Below are 19217 nucleotides of genomic sequence, written 5' to 3' on the forward strand. Positions count from 1 at the left end.
AATGGGTGGGTAGGGAAGTGGGGGGCGCTATGGGGGACTTTTGGGATAGCATTGGAAATGTAACTGAGGAAAATATGTAATAAAAATATTAAAAATTTTAAAAAAAGTAAAAATAAAGCAATCTTTAAAAAAAAAAAAAGAGAAGCCCAGAAGACTTAGGAAGTTCCAAGCTCTTCTGTAATACAGAAAAACTTGAGAGAGTGCAAAGAGTGAGATGACAGGCACAGAAGACAAAAAGATGAAGATGAAGACAATGACAATGATGACAAGAGGACGAGGATGATGATGAGGAGGAGGAGGAAGAGCATGGGGAGGGGAAGAAGAAAGTGACCTTTTGAAATAAAACAGAAAGCCAGTACAAAGTAAATTTCCATAAAGTTCACGGAGCTTCACATCTATGTTTATGTAATAAAAAGAAAATCCACCAATTTAAAAATCACCTTGGTGTGGTGTATTGACTGTTAAATTTTACATAAAATATATTTTGAAAATGAAAAAAATTCTATTCACATACAAATGGTGTTCATTTAAAATTACCCTAAGAAACTTGAATAACTAGTATATGTTCTTTTATTTTCCAAAATACACAGGAAATGAAGATTTATCAAGGGCAGCCATGGGCTAGCTCTATGTGCTTTAGGAAAGATTTATTGAAATCCTGTCAAAATTCTCAATGTATGAAATGTAATTTCTTTCCTCCACTATAGAAAATAGTACAGTTCTAAGTAGTTCAAGTGCATAGAGTTGCAGAGGGGGGAATGTGGGGGAGATAGTGATGGGCTATCAACACAAAGGCTGACAGAGCTGGCACCTAGACCAGACCTTCTAGGCAGCCAGTATTTAAGTAAGTCAAATGGAAGGTATTGCATGTAAGGTCTCTGTTTTCAAGAATCCTCACTTACCTGAGGATTAGTTGGGACTTTAACTCTCATCTGCAAGTTATATCTAATCAGTTAAAAAATAGTAATGTAATTCTGCATGACTCGAAACAATTCTACATTAAGCAATGCCTTATCTAAAAGTCAGTGTAATGAGGTTCTCTGAGTAACTAAATTACCATATTCTATGCCTTCTTTTTTTGATTAAATTTAAGACAATGCACATTTGTAATGTGGAGGGCTCAATTGTAGAATAGCTAATTACCTCCTTGAGAAACCATCAGAGTTTTGTTTTTTTTTTCTGTTATACTCACTTACCATTTGGATAGATTGACTTATGACATTGGTTATACACTTAGATACTTGTCTTTAATTAAAATAGCAAAATAGCAGTACATTTATGTTTATTTCTTTATCCCAATGTTCCTGCTATCATTTTCTCTAATGAAAAATATAGAAAGTAATAAGAAAGGAACAGAAAAAAGAAGGGCAGAAGAAAATTAGTTAAAATTAGAATGAGATGGGAAGAACAAAAAGCACACAGTAATGTTATGGATTGAGAAGAGCGGTGGCAAACAACAGCATAAACAATTCTTTGTACAAACACAGGAAACAGATCCCTGCCTCCTAGGAGTTGAAGGAGGACTATACCTCTAACAGCAAACTCTTACTAGCTCTTTGATGACCCAGACCTTCACTCGTGGCTCTTCATGAATGATATTTTCTGATTTTATTTATAAATGGACATGTGTAGTTGTGAACATTATGGAAAACATTTAATGATATATTTCTCATTGATGAAGTGAATAGATTTAGAATAGAAAGAGGCTGGGATGATGACAGTTATGAGGACTGAACACAGGAAAGACAGTAGTCATTGTAACAAGTATACTGGGATAAGTAAGGGGACAGCAGAGCCACAAAGCTCTTTACATTCTCATGTTACATAGTAAAATGGCAGTTCATACAGAAACCAGGTTTCTCACATCTGGGGTTTCTGAGTACTGGAGTGTGGGCAGCTGTCAGCGTTGCTGCTGCTGCTGCTGTTGCTGTTGCTGGATACCCTAGCAAAGTGTGACATTAATCTTCCTAGGATTAGAAACTCTATTGGCCATCCAATTTTAAACAGGAACAGCCTCAAGTGGAGGGATCAGAATATGAACCCAGTCACAAAACCTCAGACCTGCAGTTTATCATGCTGACAACATGTGCTGGGACCAGATTCTAGCATAATCCTCATTTGAGGAGAGTCCAGGGAGACTTCACCCAGCAAATGATGGGAGCAGATGTGTAGTCCCAAAGAGAAATTTTAGGTGGAGTTTGAGGATTCCTGTGGAGGAAGGGGTATGATGTGTTGGAAGACCCAGAAGGGTAAGGACACTACAAGAAAAAGAAACGATCTACCGATCAACTGACCAGAAGTCAAGCAGACTCCTAGAGATCAGGGAGCCTATATGGGTCTGACCTCGCTCCTCTGAGTGTATCTATGGCTAAGTAAATTTGTGTTCTTGTGTAAATCATAATAGTGGCAGCAGAGACTGCTCTGGCTCTTTTGGAACCTGTTTCTTCCTACTGGGTTGTCTCATCCAGCCGTAATGTAACTTGCTATGCTGTATTTCGTTGATATCCATGAAGGTGTGGTCTTTTATGATTGGATGTAGACAGAAGAGGGGGTGAATCTAGAGAAAAGGAGTGGTGTGTAGAGAGACTGGTAGAAAGGGGAGAGAGGAAACTTAATTCAGGTTATACTATGTAAGAGAAGAACAAATAAAAAGAAAAATGTGTCTATAAAATATACTCAGAAAAGGGTTATACACAATACAATCTTTTTTTTTCTATTATAATATTTTATTTGTAAACCTGTAAAATCTGGAGTAAGGGCAGAATTAAAAAAAAATAGCTCATATAAGCAAAAAGAAATGCAAATAAAGTCAATTAACATATGAAAAATGGTAACATTATTGTTGGTCTATCAAAAACAAACAGTAATGAGGACCTAGAAGGCTGGGAGTTCTGCAAGGCAGTTTCATAACACAAAGTAAACAACTAAATTAAACTCTCTGAAGTGGTTATTTGCTTCCAGGAAATTAGGGGGAAAAGAATAATTAAATAAGCACACAAACATTTATCTCTATGAATGTTTGGAAGAACTTAAACATTCCCTTAACAGGAGTGGAGTAAGACAGTTCCTCTTACCTATAGCACTTAACACCAAGCAGTATGTTACTGTAACTATTTATACTTATATTTAGTCACCTGAAACATTGTTCTAAATATATTTATTTAAAGATACATCTAAAGTAGTTATCAAAAATATATGTGGCACAATGCAACTTTGTTTACTCATAGGTAAAGGTGAAAGGATTTTTTAAAGAAAATGATAATATTTGAATATATTGCCCTTAGACTTACACAAAATAAAAATAATGTGAGAGATAATTAGAGTATACCATGCTTCTCTTTTCTTTCTATATTTCATGGCTTCTGGATTTTCAAAAGGCAAACAAAAATTTTAATTCAAGAATCTATTCAGGGTTAACATAATGAAATAGCCATCAAAAGAAATCAACACAAGACAATCCTCATCAATATTCCAACATAATTCTTCACAGATCTCAAAAGGGAAATTTTCAGCTTCATATGTAAACACAAAAATCCCAGGATAGCAACAACAATTGTGACAAATAAAATGACTGCTGAAATTATCAATACCCCTGATCTCAAATTGTACTACCAAGCTATAGTAATAAAAGCAGTATGGTGCTGGCATACATGGGGTGAAGCCCATTAACATTATGTCATGAGTGGCCTGAGCCTTTCCATTTCCCTCAAGTTTTGTAGAGAGTTAATTGTTTTGGGGAGATAGAAATTTGTTGTAATTATTGTATTCATCAATACTGTCTGTTAGAATGCATCTGTAAGCCATGTGCTTCACTTATTCTCCTGTAATTAACCTGATTAAACTTGGTTTACCCAAGCTATACTCTGGTAGAAGTGATTTTTTTTTGTTACTTCCTTCAGTGTCTTAGCAGGGGTAAGAATAGAAAGTTGCTCAAATCTACTTACATACATATAAAGATTATCATCCCTTAGTCTAACATCCAAATCATAGATAGAGACAGTGAGTTGTGGACTGCCTATGCACCATGAGAACAAGAAATATAACCCGGACCAAAGTCATTTATTTAAAACATTGAGCAGAATAAGTTCTTATGTAATTCTTATAGACCTCAATGACATGATTATGAAGTACAACTAATAAAACTTACGTCACTTATAATATAGTACATATATTATATGCATATTACTGTGCTGAAGTAATACTATGTAGAAAATCTGAATAGTAAAATTCTTTTCTAAACACATAGTTTATACATTTAACAAAGATCCACTTCCTATTATCATGCAGTGGTTGTCTTTTCTTGTAAATAATAATTCTTTAAGTACCTGATAGATACTTGGAACTACTGTTCAGCCAAATAAACTTGTTCTCCTCATGGAAAGTGAACTGTAATATTTTTTACATAAAATCTGTTAGAATATTTGACAAGATGAGAAATACTCTCAAAGCATGAACAGGATCAGAGAATGGATAGAGAGAAAAAATAGCACTCCATTGCCAAAACAATTCTTACAATAGTTTAATAATTTTGAACCCTTAATGGGTTTTCCAGGTCAAAGTTCCAATGAGAATCCAATTTTTGCCTAAACACATGGTTAGGAAATACCATAGTAATATCCTATTCCTTGTTCTAATTTCTGCTTTACTTAAAGTTCTATTAAAGTAACAGAATGTCATGACCTAAAGCAACTTGGGGAAGAAAAGATTTATTTTGCCTACATGTTCACATCTCTGTTCATCATTGGAGGAAGACATACCAGGAGCTAAAGAAAACAAACAACAACAACAACAACAACAAAACAAAACAGAACCACAAACCCCAAAAAACAACAACAAAAAAAGAAATACAAACAAACAAAAACCTAGAGACAGAAACTGGTACAGAAGCCACAAAAGAGAGCTTGCTCAGCCATGGCTTCATCCTTATGGCTTGCTCAGCCTACTTTTTCATAGACCCTAGAACTAACAGCCCAGAGTAAGAAAAAAATGCACCACAGCCTTGCCTACAGGAAAATTTAATGGAGACATGTTCCCTACCTCTGTATCCCAGTAAGTATATTGCAGACCAAGTTGACAAAAAAAACCAAAAACCAAAAAACCAAAAACAATCTGTAGTTCAGAAGAGGCCTATGGTTAGCAAGATTTGTGAGAAAAAGGATGTAATTGACTGAGAATATTTAGAATAAACATTTGAACCAAAGAATTATTTAAAAAAAACCAATATGAATTAGAAAAACCATGGCTACTTTATAGAGCAGAAATGAGTATATGACTTATCACTGGACATTCCTGTAGACTAATCCCCAAATATTTATTTGGGGGCCAACTTAAAAATATATCAAATTTTGTTGATTTTCTTTAATTTAGTTAAAAAATAAAACTCACTTTCCTACAAATAAATTGTGGGGGAAATAATATTGTTACTTAAGTGTATATTTAAAATTTTACCATCAGTTTTTTATTTAAAATAATAATATTAGAAAGCTTTCAAAAGTATTTACACTGTTTAAAAATAAACAAAATTTACACAGTGGAAAGGAAATATACATCCTAGTTAGCAAAAAAAAATGCATTCAGAGTTGGCTCTAAACTGACTAAGCACAAGTAAATAGAAAAAAGTGGGTTCAAGGCTATGAGATATACTGTGCTCATAAACTGAAAAGTAACATATAGCTACGGAAGAAAATTGGTGTAGGGCATTTCTGGGACAAGTTAGAAACCCAGGATTGGGGAGACTTCTGGAAGAAGATGGGGTGACTCTAGCTGATTCTCATGGCAACTGGAGATTCAGACACTGACAGCAGGAGGATGGAGGGGCATCAATCCCCCCAAAACCTTCAACCCAACATGTATCCTCCTTTCAAAATATGCAGGGATAAAGATGAAGCAGAGATTGAGGGACAGCCAAGCAATGACTGACCCAACTTGAGACCTATCCCATAGGAGAAAGATAATCCTTGATATTAATGATACTCTGCTCTGCTTGAAGATGGGAGCCTAGCATAACTCTCCTCTGAGAGGCTTCATTCAGCCATTGATGCAAACATTTTTGGAGCTCAGGGAGTCTTGTGAAAGATTGAGTAGACAGATTAAAGAAGACAGAAGGGTCAAGGACACCACAAGAAGACCAACAGAGCCAACTAACCTGTTTCTATGGGGGCTCAGAGAGTCTGGAGCACCAACCAAAAAGCATACATGGTCTGTACCTGGGCCCCTACACATTTTTAACAGATCTGCATATTGGCCTCCACCTGAAGCAGGGTCTGTCTGTTAGTCTGTTACCTAACTTTGAATCCATTTCCCTTAGCTGGGCTGCTGTGTCTGGCAAAGTGGAAGAGGACACTCTTAGTCCTGCTGCAACTTGCTGTGCCAGGGTGGATTGATGCCCATGGGATCTTCCCCTTCTCTAAAAGGAGTAGCAGAGGAATCGGGGGAGGAGGGTTATAAAGATCAAACAAGTAAGGGGTCTGTGATCATGATGCAAAGTGAATACATTGATGAAAAATAAAAGAGAGAGAATGTAACTAATTTTTATGGTAAAACTAATCAATTCCATGGGTCCCTTATAATATAGCCTAGATGTCCTTGATGAAGTAAACGCAGCTTCATAAGGTTCTATTTTACCTGTTGTCTTTGTAAATTTGCATCCTTCTGCCAGAGATATCTGCTTTTGAAAGACTTATTCCCTCCTTACCCTAGCCTCTGACAGTGTACAAGAAGTTTCTCAGGCTCAAAGATGTCTTCCCTCTGGCTTCAGCTATTAGAAGAGCTGCTAAAACCAATAGGGGCAGGAGGAAGTTGGGACACTGTACTTCTCACCCCCTCTAGATGTGATGTTCTCAGTGACTCCAACTGAGGTTGTAACCCGCCTGCACTGGTGGTTGTAGAAATGATCACTTTACCCCAGTTTATTTTCCTAGGTGTAATGGTGGCTTTGTACTGGGCTGCCTCAGCATTTTCTGATTAATTTCACATTGTTCATCACTGACGGAATAAGAGGCCTACATTGAATATCCATTATTTGGGGACTAGAGTAGTGGTTAATCAATAAAGTCCCTGCCTTTCAAATATAAGGATTTGAGTTCTAGCCCTAGCATTCATGTAAAAGCCAGGCATGAGTACAAGTGACAGCTGTAATCTCAGCAGTGGGAAGAAGAAAAGGGAAAGACATCTGAAGCAAGCTGTTCAATTAACTGTATATACAAACACCAGTCTCAATGAGAGACACATTCAAAGAGAAAGATGAGGAAATAATGAAGAAGACTTCTGCATCCTCTGAAACCCACACAACACACAAAATAAAATAAAATATGAGTATTCATTGCTTGAAATATTCAAGGAATGCCAGCTGCTTAGGTCAATTCACAACTGACACAATAGATCTTTATAAAACAAATTTAACTCGATGCAATATAATAGGGATCATTATCTATCACCTGCCCATTATACTGCCAGGAATGCTTAAGCAACAGTGAAAGCCAGACAAGCTGTGCAGAGGATCTGTGTTCCCATATGTCTCTTAGATGTGTATTCAGGAAAAGTATTGGAATTCACCAGCATTACTGTGCACCATACATCCTTCATGTAAGATTTCCCTGGAAGATCACTGAAAATGCATACTTGCCAGGAAATCTGCAGTCATAAATCACGGTGGCCCACAACAAACATTCTGGGGAAAACAGTACTGCTAGATATTATCTATGTACAAACAACAAAAGGGCTGTTTGTTTTTCCTAAATTTCTTGGAATGCTTTTCTTCTTCATGCATTTTACTATGTATATAAACTAGGAAGTCATTTACAACTCAGTTTGCACCAATAACAAAACACAATCATCAAGTTGTCACTTGAGTGACATTGGAGCTCTTTCTAACAACTCAGATTAAGTCCTCCATAAGAAGGATTTATTACCTTTCAATTAAACAAACAATGTGTGCTGCTGCCACAGCCATCCATTAAGTATCCGTCAGTAGAGAGGCTCTTTTTGGACTGTCTGATAGAGGGAACCTCATGTGTTTAAACATACAGTGGCTACTTAAAAGACAAGGACTGTGAGGTGTCAAAACCTCCTAATGTCCCCTGCATAACTTATGGCAGTTATCTCATCCCATACAAAGACTGATTTCACTTTGATGCCATTGCAATTTTTAATCATATGAAAAATATCCTAATTTTTATTATCTCTCTTTCAAACTGACTTTGTGTCTCAACGTGGTCTAACAGTGTTTCTCAAATGGAGGAAAAGATTAGGCTAGAGCCATTGTGGTGGTAGTTATCATTATCAGTCCATAAAGCTGTATCATAAATGGATATTGCAGTACCCAGAACCATAAATCTTAATCTGTGAATCCTTCCAGAAGTTTCTACTCCTGGTGAAGGCTGTGCCCATTCACTTAAAAAACTTTCTTATGCATGCATCCAGTTCAGGCAATCTTCTTAGATTTACTTCCCAGGAAATACATCCCAATAACATTCATTTCTCTACACCTACCTGAAGGATTTCTTTATATCTTCTGCTTTGATTGTCTTCAGAATATCTTGGTATAACTGAGGGTTATTTGTTCCTGATGGTGAGGCATCAGATGGACAATTCATGTGTGCATAATAACCTATTATAATTCCAAAAATAAATAGAGTAGTAGCTATGCACAGTATTTTTAACATGTAGCAGAAGCTGCAGTGGTTGTTCTTTGGTGCAGATCTTGTGTAGTGGGTCACACAGTCAGACTCTTCTTGAAGTCTCTGGAATCTTCCTTTGGGTGACGTTGCTGGTTGAATGGAATCAAGATGGAGGTCCAAAGTCTCAGAGTGCCCCAAGTTCTGATGCTCAGCACTATCTGGTTGAAACTGGTCAAAGCCTGGCTCTTCCAGTTCCTTCTCCATATCCCACTCTAAATCAAGGGCAGTGGCTTGAAGTTCGTCATTGTCTAAGTACTGTGAATGTCCTGAGCTTCTTAGATCTGCCTTCACCTTCTGATAAGCCATCTTTTTACCTATGGAATTAAAAGAAAATGAAAATTATGCTTTGTTAAAATAAGCAGTTTTATCTTTAAAATTGAAAGTAAAAACAATATATAAAACAAGGAAGCCTATTTGGGCATATAAAATTTTAATGATTAGTGACTGGACAGATGGCTCAGGCGTGTATATCTCAAACACAACGGTGTATGTTCAAACTCCAATATTCAGGCTAGAGGGCTGAATGTAGTGATGCAAGCTCCTGTCATCCTAACATTGGAGACTTGGGGAGACACAGAATTCCTGGGGTTGCTAGACATGTATCTTAAATAAATATGCATGTTCCCCATGCTGTCTCAGTGAAAAGAGCAAGTTATAATGGCAGGCATTGACCTCTGGCCTTCACATGTATGTGCACATGTGTGCATGTTCATCTCCACATCCACATAGCACACACACACACACACACACACACACACACACACACACATGGATGTTTTGATACAGCAGACATGTGAAAGGACACTTGGTGAAGGAGTATAAATCTGACCCCACAGACAGTAGGAGCACTGAGCAGTGGCATCATTTGCTATGCCTCACTATTCTTCACTAAAGACCTAATGTACTGCATAGCCTTCCATAGCATTGCTGAGCTCCACTAGTGGTGAGGACAGAGAGAAACTCGCCAAAGAACTGATCTTGAGGTTTGTGCCACAGTTGTTCCTTCTGTGGCCTTGTCTCAGGCTGGTTAGCATGCCTTGTGATTTCCTCAGGATTGAAATATAGCTGTTGGTTTGGGAGTGGTGTCTGCATACCTAGGGGACTGGACTGAAGCTGAGGATCCTATGGGAAATATGCCTGCCTACAGGACTGGTTGGCAGCTGCTGAGTTAAATATAGTTGGTGTTTGCAATGGGAATGAACTGCTGCCAAAAAAGATCAAGCTTACTCCTAAAGAACAGGTCCACTTTCCCCATATACTAATAACTTTTCACTACCACTACCTCTACTGGGTGGTGAGCTAGAGGACAGTTAGAACCCTTATTCATTATACTTTGCTGTTGTACTATAAACAATAAAAATTGAAAATATACAGTAGACACCTATAGAAAAGTATTAAAAACTAGACACACACAGAGAGAGAGAGAGAGAGAGAGAGAGAGAGAGAGAGAGAGAGAGAGAGAGAGAGAGTCTCTACAGTTGCAGGGAGTGACAGGAGTACACAAATGTACATAATGTGGAACAATGAAGCCAATTTTAGCCATGTTTCAAAACAACATTAAACAATTTACAGACAGATGCAGTGAAGCACTGACTTTATTTTTTAAGAGCAGAATAGGATAAACGACCTTGGGGTGGTTATGAATACTTCAGCTGCTTCTGAAAACAATCCTAAGATTAGAAGAGGCAAAATAGATAAAGCAGTACAAGTTCTACAGAGCTTTAAGAAGTACCTATATAGTCATGGGTTAAAATATAAGTACTAGAAAATGTTAAGCTATCAAACAGGAAATAGGTACTCAGTCCTGGTTCTATGACCTGAACTAGCACAGTTCAGTGAACTTTAAGTAAAAATCCAGGATGCTGTGTGTCCAAACTTCAAACCCTTCAGCAGCTTGAGAGGGCTTAGATTCATAACCTTATGAGGGGCAGATGGACATTTTATCTTTTAGTGTTTTGGATGATCATCCATGTGCCCTGTAGTGCAGTTATTAGGATAACTCGCCTAATTAACAGTAAATGAACTCAGTTCTGTTAGCCACTATAGCGTTCACTATTGTTTAAGATTTGTAATGTCCACTCTGTTTACACTTACACTCTTTGTGCACTAGATGTCATCTTAGCTGGATGTTGGGGTCCTTCACCATGCTTTATGACATTTCTGTATCTCTAGTATACAGTAGGAGGAGTAAAGCACAAAGTTCAACTCATAATTGATAAGTTAATTCTTAATGATAGTTATGGCAAATCAACTATTACAAAGAAGATAAAAACCAGGACTACACAAGAAGAGATAGCATTAGCCACCAAATTCCGACCTTTCACAGGTTGGCTAACAGAGACCCAAACAATAAAAATGTTCTGAATTTTTAGAAATATTACACATAACTATATTCAATCATGTACAATAAAATGCAATTCTAAAAATCACATTTGGTACTTTATCAAATAAGATTCATTCGTATCAACAACTGACCCCAAACAGAGAACCTCATTTATATTAGTCATCAGGAGAGGCAACAAAGGTAAAGATAAATGGGTCCCTGTTCCCACACGGGACAAGACAATCAATCATAGGAGACAAATGCATCCAAAACAAACAGGAACAAAGAAAATGTGCTGGGTTGTCCTAATAGAATCTATAAAGAAATGGTTTTTTTAAAGATTTCTTCTTATTATTTAATATTTGGCTTAACTCTGATAATTCCCAGTAATGCATTTTGATTATGTTCATTTGCCTACCTGAATCTTTTATAAATCCATCCTTCATTCCTACTCACCCAGATTCATGATCCTCATTCCCTGCCAGCTTCTTTCTGTTTGTTCACACAGTTACTCTTGGGTGAAGAGCAAGATTCTACGGAGGGAGAGGTCATAATGCCTTAAAGAAGCCTGACTCATAACTTGTAATTAAAAGTCCTCAGTAAGGTATGCTCACCTCCAAGATTGAAAGCTGAGATTTTGTCTGGCTTGAACTTGTATAGATATTATGCATGCTGTCATACCTGCTGAGTGATCATGTATGGAACAGTTCATATAATCGCTTTATGGCTGTCAGACACAGTCTATGTCTTTTACAGTTTTTATGTTCCTTCTTCCTCCATGATTCTAATACCTTGGCAGAAGAAAGTATACTTCAAGGTACCAATTAGGCCTGAATACTCCTTTTTTTTTCTTTTAGTTTCTTCATTTGACAATAAGTCCCTATCAATTATCTATTGCAACAAGAATATCCTCAGATGAGGGTTGAGAGATTCACTAATATCTGTGTATAATTATGTCATTAAAGTCATTTTACTATGATATTAATTTAGTAGAATGATAGTAGTGTGTTCTCCCCTAGGACATATGACCCACCTAGTCACATGCTCTTAGCTACAGTTATGTTCCCAGTCAGAGGTTCCACTGAGATAACACAGACCCAAAAAGAGAAATTTCACTTTTTCCCTTTTTTTCTTCTCATATGTAGAGGTTAGTTTTGAATATTTAGATCTGTGTGACTCTTGTGGAATACCCATAGCATTCATGGAACATGTGAGAGACCACAAGAGAAGGACTTTCAGGGATGGAGAGATACAATGTGATGATATAAAGCAGAAAGAAGTGGGTATTGGAACTTGAAGTGTTAGATGACGTAGAGGTGAAGGAAATATTCAGGATGTCGTAATGAGCAGTAAAGACCTCTTGAAAAATGTCATATGGGAATTTACTTCTGTTGAAGTTTACACACACACACACACACACAGAGAGAGAGAGAGAGAGAGAGAGAGAGAGAGAGAGAGAGAGAGAGAGAGAGATGCACACAAGGAATTTAAACAAAGTTAGCCTATAACAAATGGGTTATAGGGTAGTATAGCCGTTAACAGGCTGCTATTAGACACCAAAGTTTAGCAAATACCAAGCCTAGTGCCAGGATTATTTCTCGTTAGTTTGTTAGCCTGTGAGGTCCCCCAAAACCCAGACATTGTGCGTTATTGACATTACTCTTGGCTACCTCTATAACTAGAGAGTAAGCCCCTATTGAAGAAGATACCACATATTTGGGTCACAGAACAATTACAATAATTATTTAAGAATGTATACTCTTAGGGTGGTAGCAATGGCTCAGAATTTAAGTAGAGCAGAATTTTCACTGTCCAGTCAATTTAAATATTAATACAACAAGAAGCCTGCGATTGGACAGGGAAAGGGAAGGTGGAGAGAAGAGTTGCAGAGCTGGAGACAGAGGAGACACCTAGGGAGAAAGAAGAAAAATGGAGCAAGAGGAAGATGATCCAGATTCTGTGTGGCTTTAAGTAGCCACAGGTAGCTATAAATATCATAAAGGATAGAATAATTGGGGAAACTTGTCTAATCTAGGTGGGCAGCTTGTATCATTATCAATTGTCAATTGGCTCTGAAAATATTGTGTGGGCATCTTATGAATTGAGAATTTATTGCTATATAAACCTGACTGATTAATTATGTTTCTAGAGTTTTGCTTTGCTGAGTTACTGGAATTTGCGACCACAGACCATAGGGGGTTTATGGCTGAGAAGGAGCTACAGCTCTGAGGCAAGGGAACCTGAGCTGGGAAGACTTCCATCAGTTGCTGCATGGGGCTAGCTGTGGAGGCACAGGGTTGGCGGGGCAGAATTGCCAAGTATAGCATGGGAACTTGCCGTTCTTTTTAATATTTCTCGCAATACTTAAGAGCACTAGCTGCTTTTATGGAAGTCCCAAAAACAATCCCCAGAGCCCACATTATGGATAACTCCCATTTCAGTGAATCTGACACTCTCTTCTGACCAACTGCCTGTGTAGTTGTATGAAAAGGAGAGGAATGTGAAGCAGGAACCTAGACAGGGAAAATATTTCAAAGGCTTAAACAGTGTGTGTATAGTTCCTTTGCAAGTCTTAGAATGATATGCTAGTCAAGGATGATCACGTGTCACAGATACTAAGACAAAGCTAAAAGAGCACTGAAAAATGGTCAGAGATTCTCTGTGACTAGGCCTCCCATCTATGGGCACAAGGCAGCAGCCGGAACCTGAGCTTATCTATTGCAACTCAGGGCTCCAATCTATGAGGTTAGCATGGGAACAAGCAGAACCTAAACTTATCTTCTGCTTGTAAGTTTGATTTAAAGAATTGGAGATAATATTTCTAGATTTAGAGGTAAAAATTAGAAATAAAAAAGGTTGAAGATAAAAATTGAATTATACATTTGGACATAAATATATAATTCCGTTAGATATTATGAATAATGGGAAAAGATCATAAAATAGCCATACATACACACTATAGTTTTGTTTGTCAATTTACTTAATTTACATTTAGTCCATGCTATGGTATAAATAGGAATTGTCCTCCACAGACATAGACAGCTGGAGTTCTCAGTGTTGTAGAACTTTCTGCATTTGTGGCCAAGCCAGCAATCATCAAGGTGTAGACATGTTATTTGAGGATTATAGCCTTGTCTCACTTCTGCTCTCACTTCTTCCTGATCCACAGAGATGTAAAGAGTCATGCAGCAAGTTCCTCCTGCCACAGAGACCCTCGCTGGAAAGACTTCCCCATTTTGATGGATTAGATGTCCTTGAACAATGAACTACAATAAATCATTCTCCATTTAAGTTGTTTCTTGTCAGGGATTTGATCACAATGATGAGAGAAGAAACTAATAAAGTCTCTATATCAAAACAAAATCATGATATATGGATCATCATCATGCAGTTATTGTTTGGTAGGCACTAGAACATCACCAATGGTTCCATGTACTATTTTTTTTCTTTCACTCACCCCTTAACTCTTGACTATTTTCAAATCTAATTTTCCCAAGCAATTAAGAAAGAGTTGGACATTTGCATGAAGTTGGTTGGTTTTGTTTGTTTTTTTTTTTGTTGTTTTTTCATATAGCAAACTATATACTTGCTTTCTGATTTTGTAAATTCAAAGTTTAAAAATTTCAAAGGCAGCTGAAGGAATCTAGGATACACTCTGCCATGCCATTGAGTGAACCAGTCTAAAACTGAATTCCTATTTCAGACAGTATAAAGCCAGTTTTAGGAATTAATCTTTCACAATAACCTGAGTTTTCATATAAAATATGAGTACAAATTAGGTGAAAAGCTAATGAGTAATATCCCACAGATCAATTTATTTTAACATAACCTATAAACATCCCAAAGGACATTTTTTTTTAGTTAAAGCATCACTTATTTGCTAGCATATTGTTATTGCCTGAGATCCATCATGTTTCCTCCTGCCTTCTTTTGCCTAAATACTGACTCCCATTCTCACTTTCTCCCTTCTCCACCCCCTTGCCTTTCACTGCCTTCCTCATCCCTCTATGTGCTCCTTGCCCTTCCATACCTTCCCTCCAAGGCTATTTTCTTTTCTCTGTAAATGTTTCAGGGGACATTTTCTCTGATGCATGTCATATACTGTGATCTATTTACACCCTCATGCCTTTGCTTCTCACCTCTCTCTGTTTATTTTCCCAGATGTCTTTAAATTTTTCACTCATATACATTTGATGAATTTGGCCAGTTGGTCTCAATAAAGTTATTTAGATTTTTCTCACATTTTACTAAATAAGAATCACTCTGTGTTGTTCTCTCCTTGAATATTTTTTTTAAAGTATTGAATGTAAAACATGGCTTATCTCCACGAAGACTTAGCACATGAGAGCTATGACAGAACTGTAAGAATTCTAATTCTGACCTCTAATGTAAACATTCAAAGTCATCTCTCTATGAATCATTTAGAAATGAACTGCAAGGGCAAGAGCAAGTTTTCATCTCTAGCTCTGACAATAGGCATTCCATCACAAACACATCAGCAATTTAACGCTTTTCAAGCATCAGGCAGAGCCATCAATTAGGGTGTAATGCAGATATAGATATTAACTCCTCACCATGATGGATCTCTGCACGGCATCCTCTCTACCACTTTTGGACTCATTACACACTAATAATTTTTCAGTGAAATCTATCTTCTGTAGGGGGAACACTACCTGGGTCAAGTAATGGTGCATCCATTCACCACTTAAACATCAAAACATTTCTAGAAAAATTTCAAAGAAGTGAGTCCATGATAACATATACAATGAAAGGCGTAAATCCTTTTTCTTAAGAAAATATATAATTACACATAGGTACAAACATATATATGTAAATACATAGCCATTACATATATCTTATATGAGTATATAGTACATAGCAAATGTTTATATAAAATATAAATATATAATAAAAATGTACATATTGAATATATGAATCTAAAATGTTTATTTTATACATGCATCTATAAATATAAAGGTAAATATACCTATACATATTAAACTTACTAGTTCATTTTTAAATTTTTCTTTTCTTATATAAATATTATAGGTTTATTATAACATTTAAAATCTACACATTTTCTCTAGCATTTTATTTTTCACTTGACACATATTTGATGAACCAAATAAAGACAAAATTGCATTATAAATTCCAAAACAGTATATTTTTTTTGAAATATGTCCTTTTGTAAGAATCATTAATGGTTCCTTTAACCCCAAAAGTTCTCTGTAAAATAAAATAACTCTGCTCTGACTGGCAAGGAAATGACATAGCTTATTTCCTATAAATAATACATTTTAATTTCAAAATGAAATGGAAATTTTATATTATAAAGACAACTATATATATTTGTTATTTATGATCATATAATTGTTACTTAAACTTATGTTTATACTACTCAAGCATGTGACCTACTTAAAGTGTCATAACACTCCAGTGAGTAAAAATAATACAACAGAAGACTTTAAAATAACACTCCACATGCCATAATTTCTTTTTCATTGCTGTGCTAGAGACTATGACTAAGAGCAACTTGGGAAGAACAAGGTTCCTTTTACTTACACACACATAATGATCACATACCAGCATTGTGGGAAGCTGAGGCAGGAGATCAAACAGAGCATAAACCTGAAGGCAGGAATTGATGCAAAGACAATGGAGGAATTCTGCTTGCTACCTTGATTCCCCTAGCAAGGGGTGGGAGCTGAAAAGCAGAGAGCTGACAGGGTGCTCCTACATAGACTATTAATTAGGAAAATACTCCACATAGGTGGCTACAGGCCAATCTTATATAGTTATTTTCTCAGTTGAGTTACCCCTTCTCAGATAATTTAGGTTCTTATAAATTTAAAAAAAAAGAAAGAAAAAAGAGAAAGAAAAAAGAAAAGTTAAAAAAAAAAAACTAGCATAGCAAATAAATCTCTCTTTAAGAAATACAGTGTGGTATAGACATTTCTTCTAGTAGAAATATCAACAATATCTATACTTTGTATAGTCTGAAACAAATTGTATTAATTTAGATAAGACAGCCACAAATTTATATCGCCATTTCTATTAAATTCAGATGCTAGCACATTTTGCTTTTACATATTCTTATACTTCTGTAATAATAATAAAGCAAATACGAGTTGAAATAAAAAGAATTTTTAGGCTAATATAAGTTTAGATCAATAAACTAAATTTGCAGAACTGAGAAGACTAGTTAGTAGGTAACTAGTATGAGAACGTTGGTTCAGATACCTAGCACCCAAATAAAAACAAGTCAGAGCAGGAGATCTGTAACACCAGGCTTATGCTCCTGAGACACAGGGCTGTTGGAGCTCATTAGCCTGTCAGCCTCAGCATATTAATGAAATCCATGTTCAGTGTCATGATGGAGAGGACAAGGTAGGAGGACATCTGGCATCTAGCTCTGACATCTACAATTTTATAAATAAGCTCGTGCACATTAATGCACATGTCTACAACGCCAACATACACCAAGTTATAAACAGAAGGAAGATGCCTGAGTGTTCTGTACATAAACATACATTTAAATATGAACATATATTAAATGTATGTTTGTACATCTAAAAATAAGTCTATTCTTCAGAATGTTATTTCTTTCAAATTCCTACTGTCCAAAGTCAGGTAAATGACATAGACATAAAAGGAAGTGAAGTAATAAGTTGGATTTTTCAAGTGTAAAAATTAGTTTTAGGCAGCTTCAAATCTACATGGTACCCTGAAAACATTGAGGTAGAAAATAAATGTTTTAAAACATTTTTGGCAATAAGTGATTTATTTTTAACTGTGTGTCTGAAGATTATGTATGTATGTATGTATGTACGTATGTACGTACATATGTACATATAAATGTGGAAAAAAATAGAAGAGTGTATTCCCAGTAGCTGGATTTACAGGTCACCGTGTGAGGATCTGAACTCAGAACTCAGATCCTCTAAAGCACAGTCAGTAATCTTAACTACTTATCTGCTCCTGCAGCCTATTATATGTAAATAATTTTAACTAATAAATAATAAAATGAAACATGACACTTCATTTTTGAGATGAAACTTGTTATCTCAAGTCTTACTAACAAGGACCTAAATATAATGAGAAATAGAGATTTGTTGTTAAGTACTCTGGAGTGCGGAACATCTTGTTAACCAACACTATGGTCCAGATAGGAAATAGAGATGTTAGACTAATGTTTTATTAAAAAAAAATATGATGTTTGGCTTACAGCAGCAAGCTGTAAATCTTATTACTACAGAGCTGAGTTAATCTTTTTTCTTTACAGAAAGAATAATTACATAAAGAAAGGGATTTCGTATAATGTTATTTATTTGCATTTAATAATTCCAGGAATTAACAACATATAATCATAAACATATTACATATATTTATGTATATGTGGAATAAGTCAACCATTTCATATTTATGATTATTTGTATGTGGGTATATTTACAATAGCTAGTTAAAGATGACTGACTTGATTCACTGACTTTGATGTTTCTAATGGTATTTGACACAATAAAAAAAAAGATCTTGTCGTGCTCGCTTCGGCAGCACATATACTAAAATTGGAACGCTACAGAGAAGATTAGCATGGCCCCTGCGCACGAATAACAAGCAAATTTGTGAAGCATTCCATATTTTTGTAGTGGAATGGACTGTGACTTCTTCAGAAACAGACTCTACATATTGCATGATTTCATAATATTGGCTTACCTCATTGTGCCAAGTATTATATTAAATAATGTTTAAGTAAACATGTTTTAAGTAACAAAAAAAAGATATTGTCTGTGAGTAATATTAGAAGCAGAATGACATTTCAAAGCTTTCTTTGTTGTAAACATTTTATTATCTTACAAGTAAGATAAATAAATGGCTCAAGTAGATTGATTTTAAAACATGAGGTAGACACTGAATTTCCTATGACAGTTCTATGATAGAATCTTCAAATACAGTGAGAGGGTACTGATAAAGTTATTTCCAAGAGCTTTGAGTGCCAACTAGTTTGTTGGTTTGAGAGGACTGATTTGAGGAAAGAGTATGCTATGTCTCTGATTGCACTATGAATTCAGGAGCTGTGTTAGTGGATCATGTTATCACTCACAGGAATTTCAGTCTCAACTTTAGAACTAAAGAATATTGGTTCTCCTCCTCCTCCTGCTCCTGCTCCCCCTCCTCCTCCTCTTCCTCCTCCTCCTTCTCTTTCTCCTCTTCCTCCT

General features: G+C 36.1%; 1 protein-coding gene and 1 non-coding gene across 3 annotated transcripts in view; one reads left to right on the forward strand and one right to left on the reverse strand.

The window, feature by feature from the left end:
• Window positions 1-19217, reverse strand: part of Naaladl2 (N-acetylated alpha-linked acidic dipeptidase like 2) — a 1234236-nt gene that overhangs the window by 683718 nt on the left and 531301 nt on the right. Inside the window, exon 2 of one of the 2 annotated variants that reach the window (XM_021158905.2) lies at window positions 8491-8992. The exons of the other annotated variant lie outside the window; for it this stretch is intronic. Coding sequence (XP_021014564.1) covers window positions 8491-8992 — 502 coding nt within the window. The remainder of the gene's footprint in view (window positions 1-8490; window positions 8993-19217) is intronic. 2 annotated transcript variants of the gene reach the window in all.
• LOC115030664 lies at window positions 18537-18643 on the forward strand. Its single transcript, XR_003836270.1, has one exon. It is a non-coding gene; the product is annotated as a U6 spliceosomal RNA (small nuclear RNA).

This window comes from Mus caroli, chromosome 3, assembly GCF_900094665.2.
Source record: "Mus caroli chromosome 3, CAROLI_EIJ_v1.1, whole genome shotgun sequence".
NCBI lineage: Eukaryota > Metazoa > Chordata > Mammalia > Rodentia > Muridae > Mus > Mus caroli.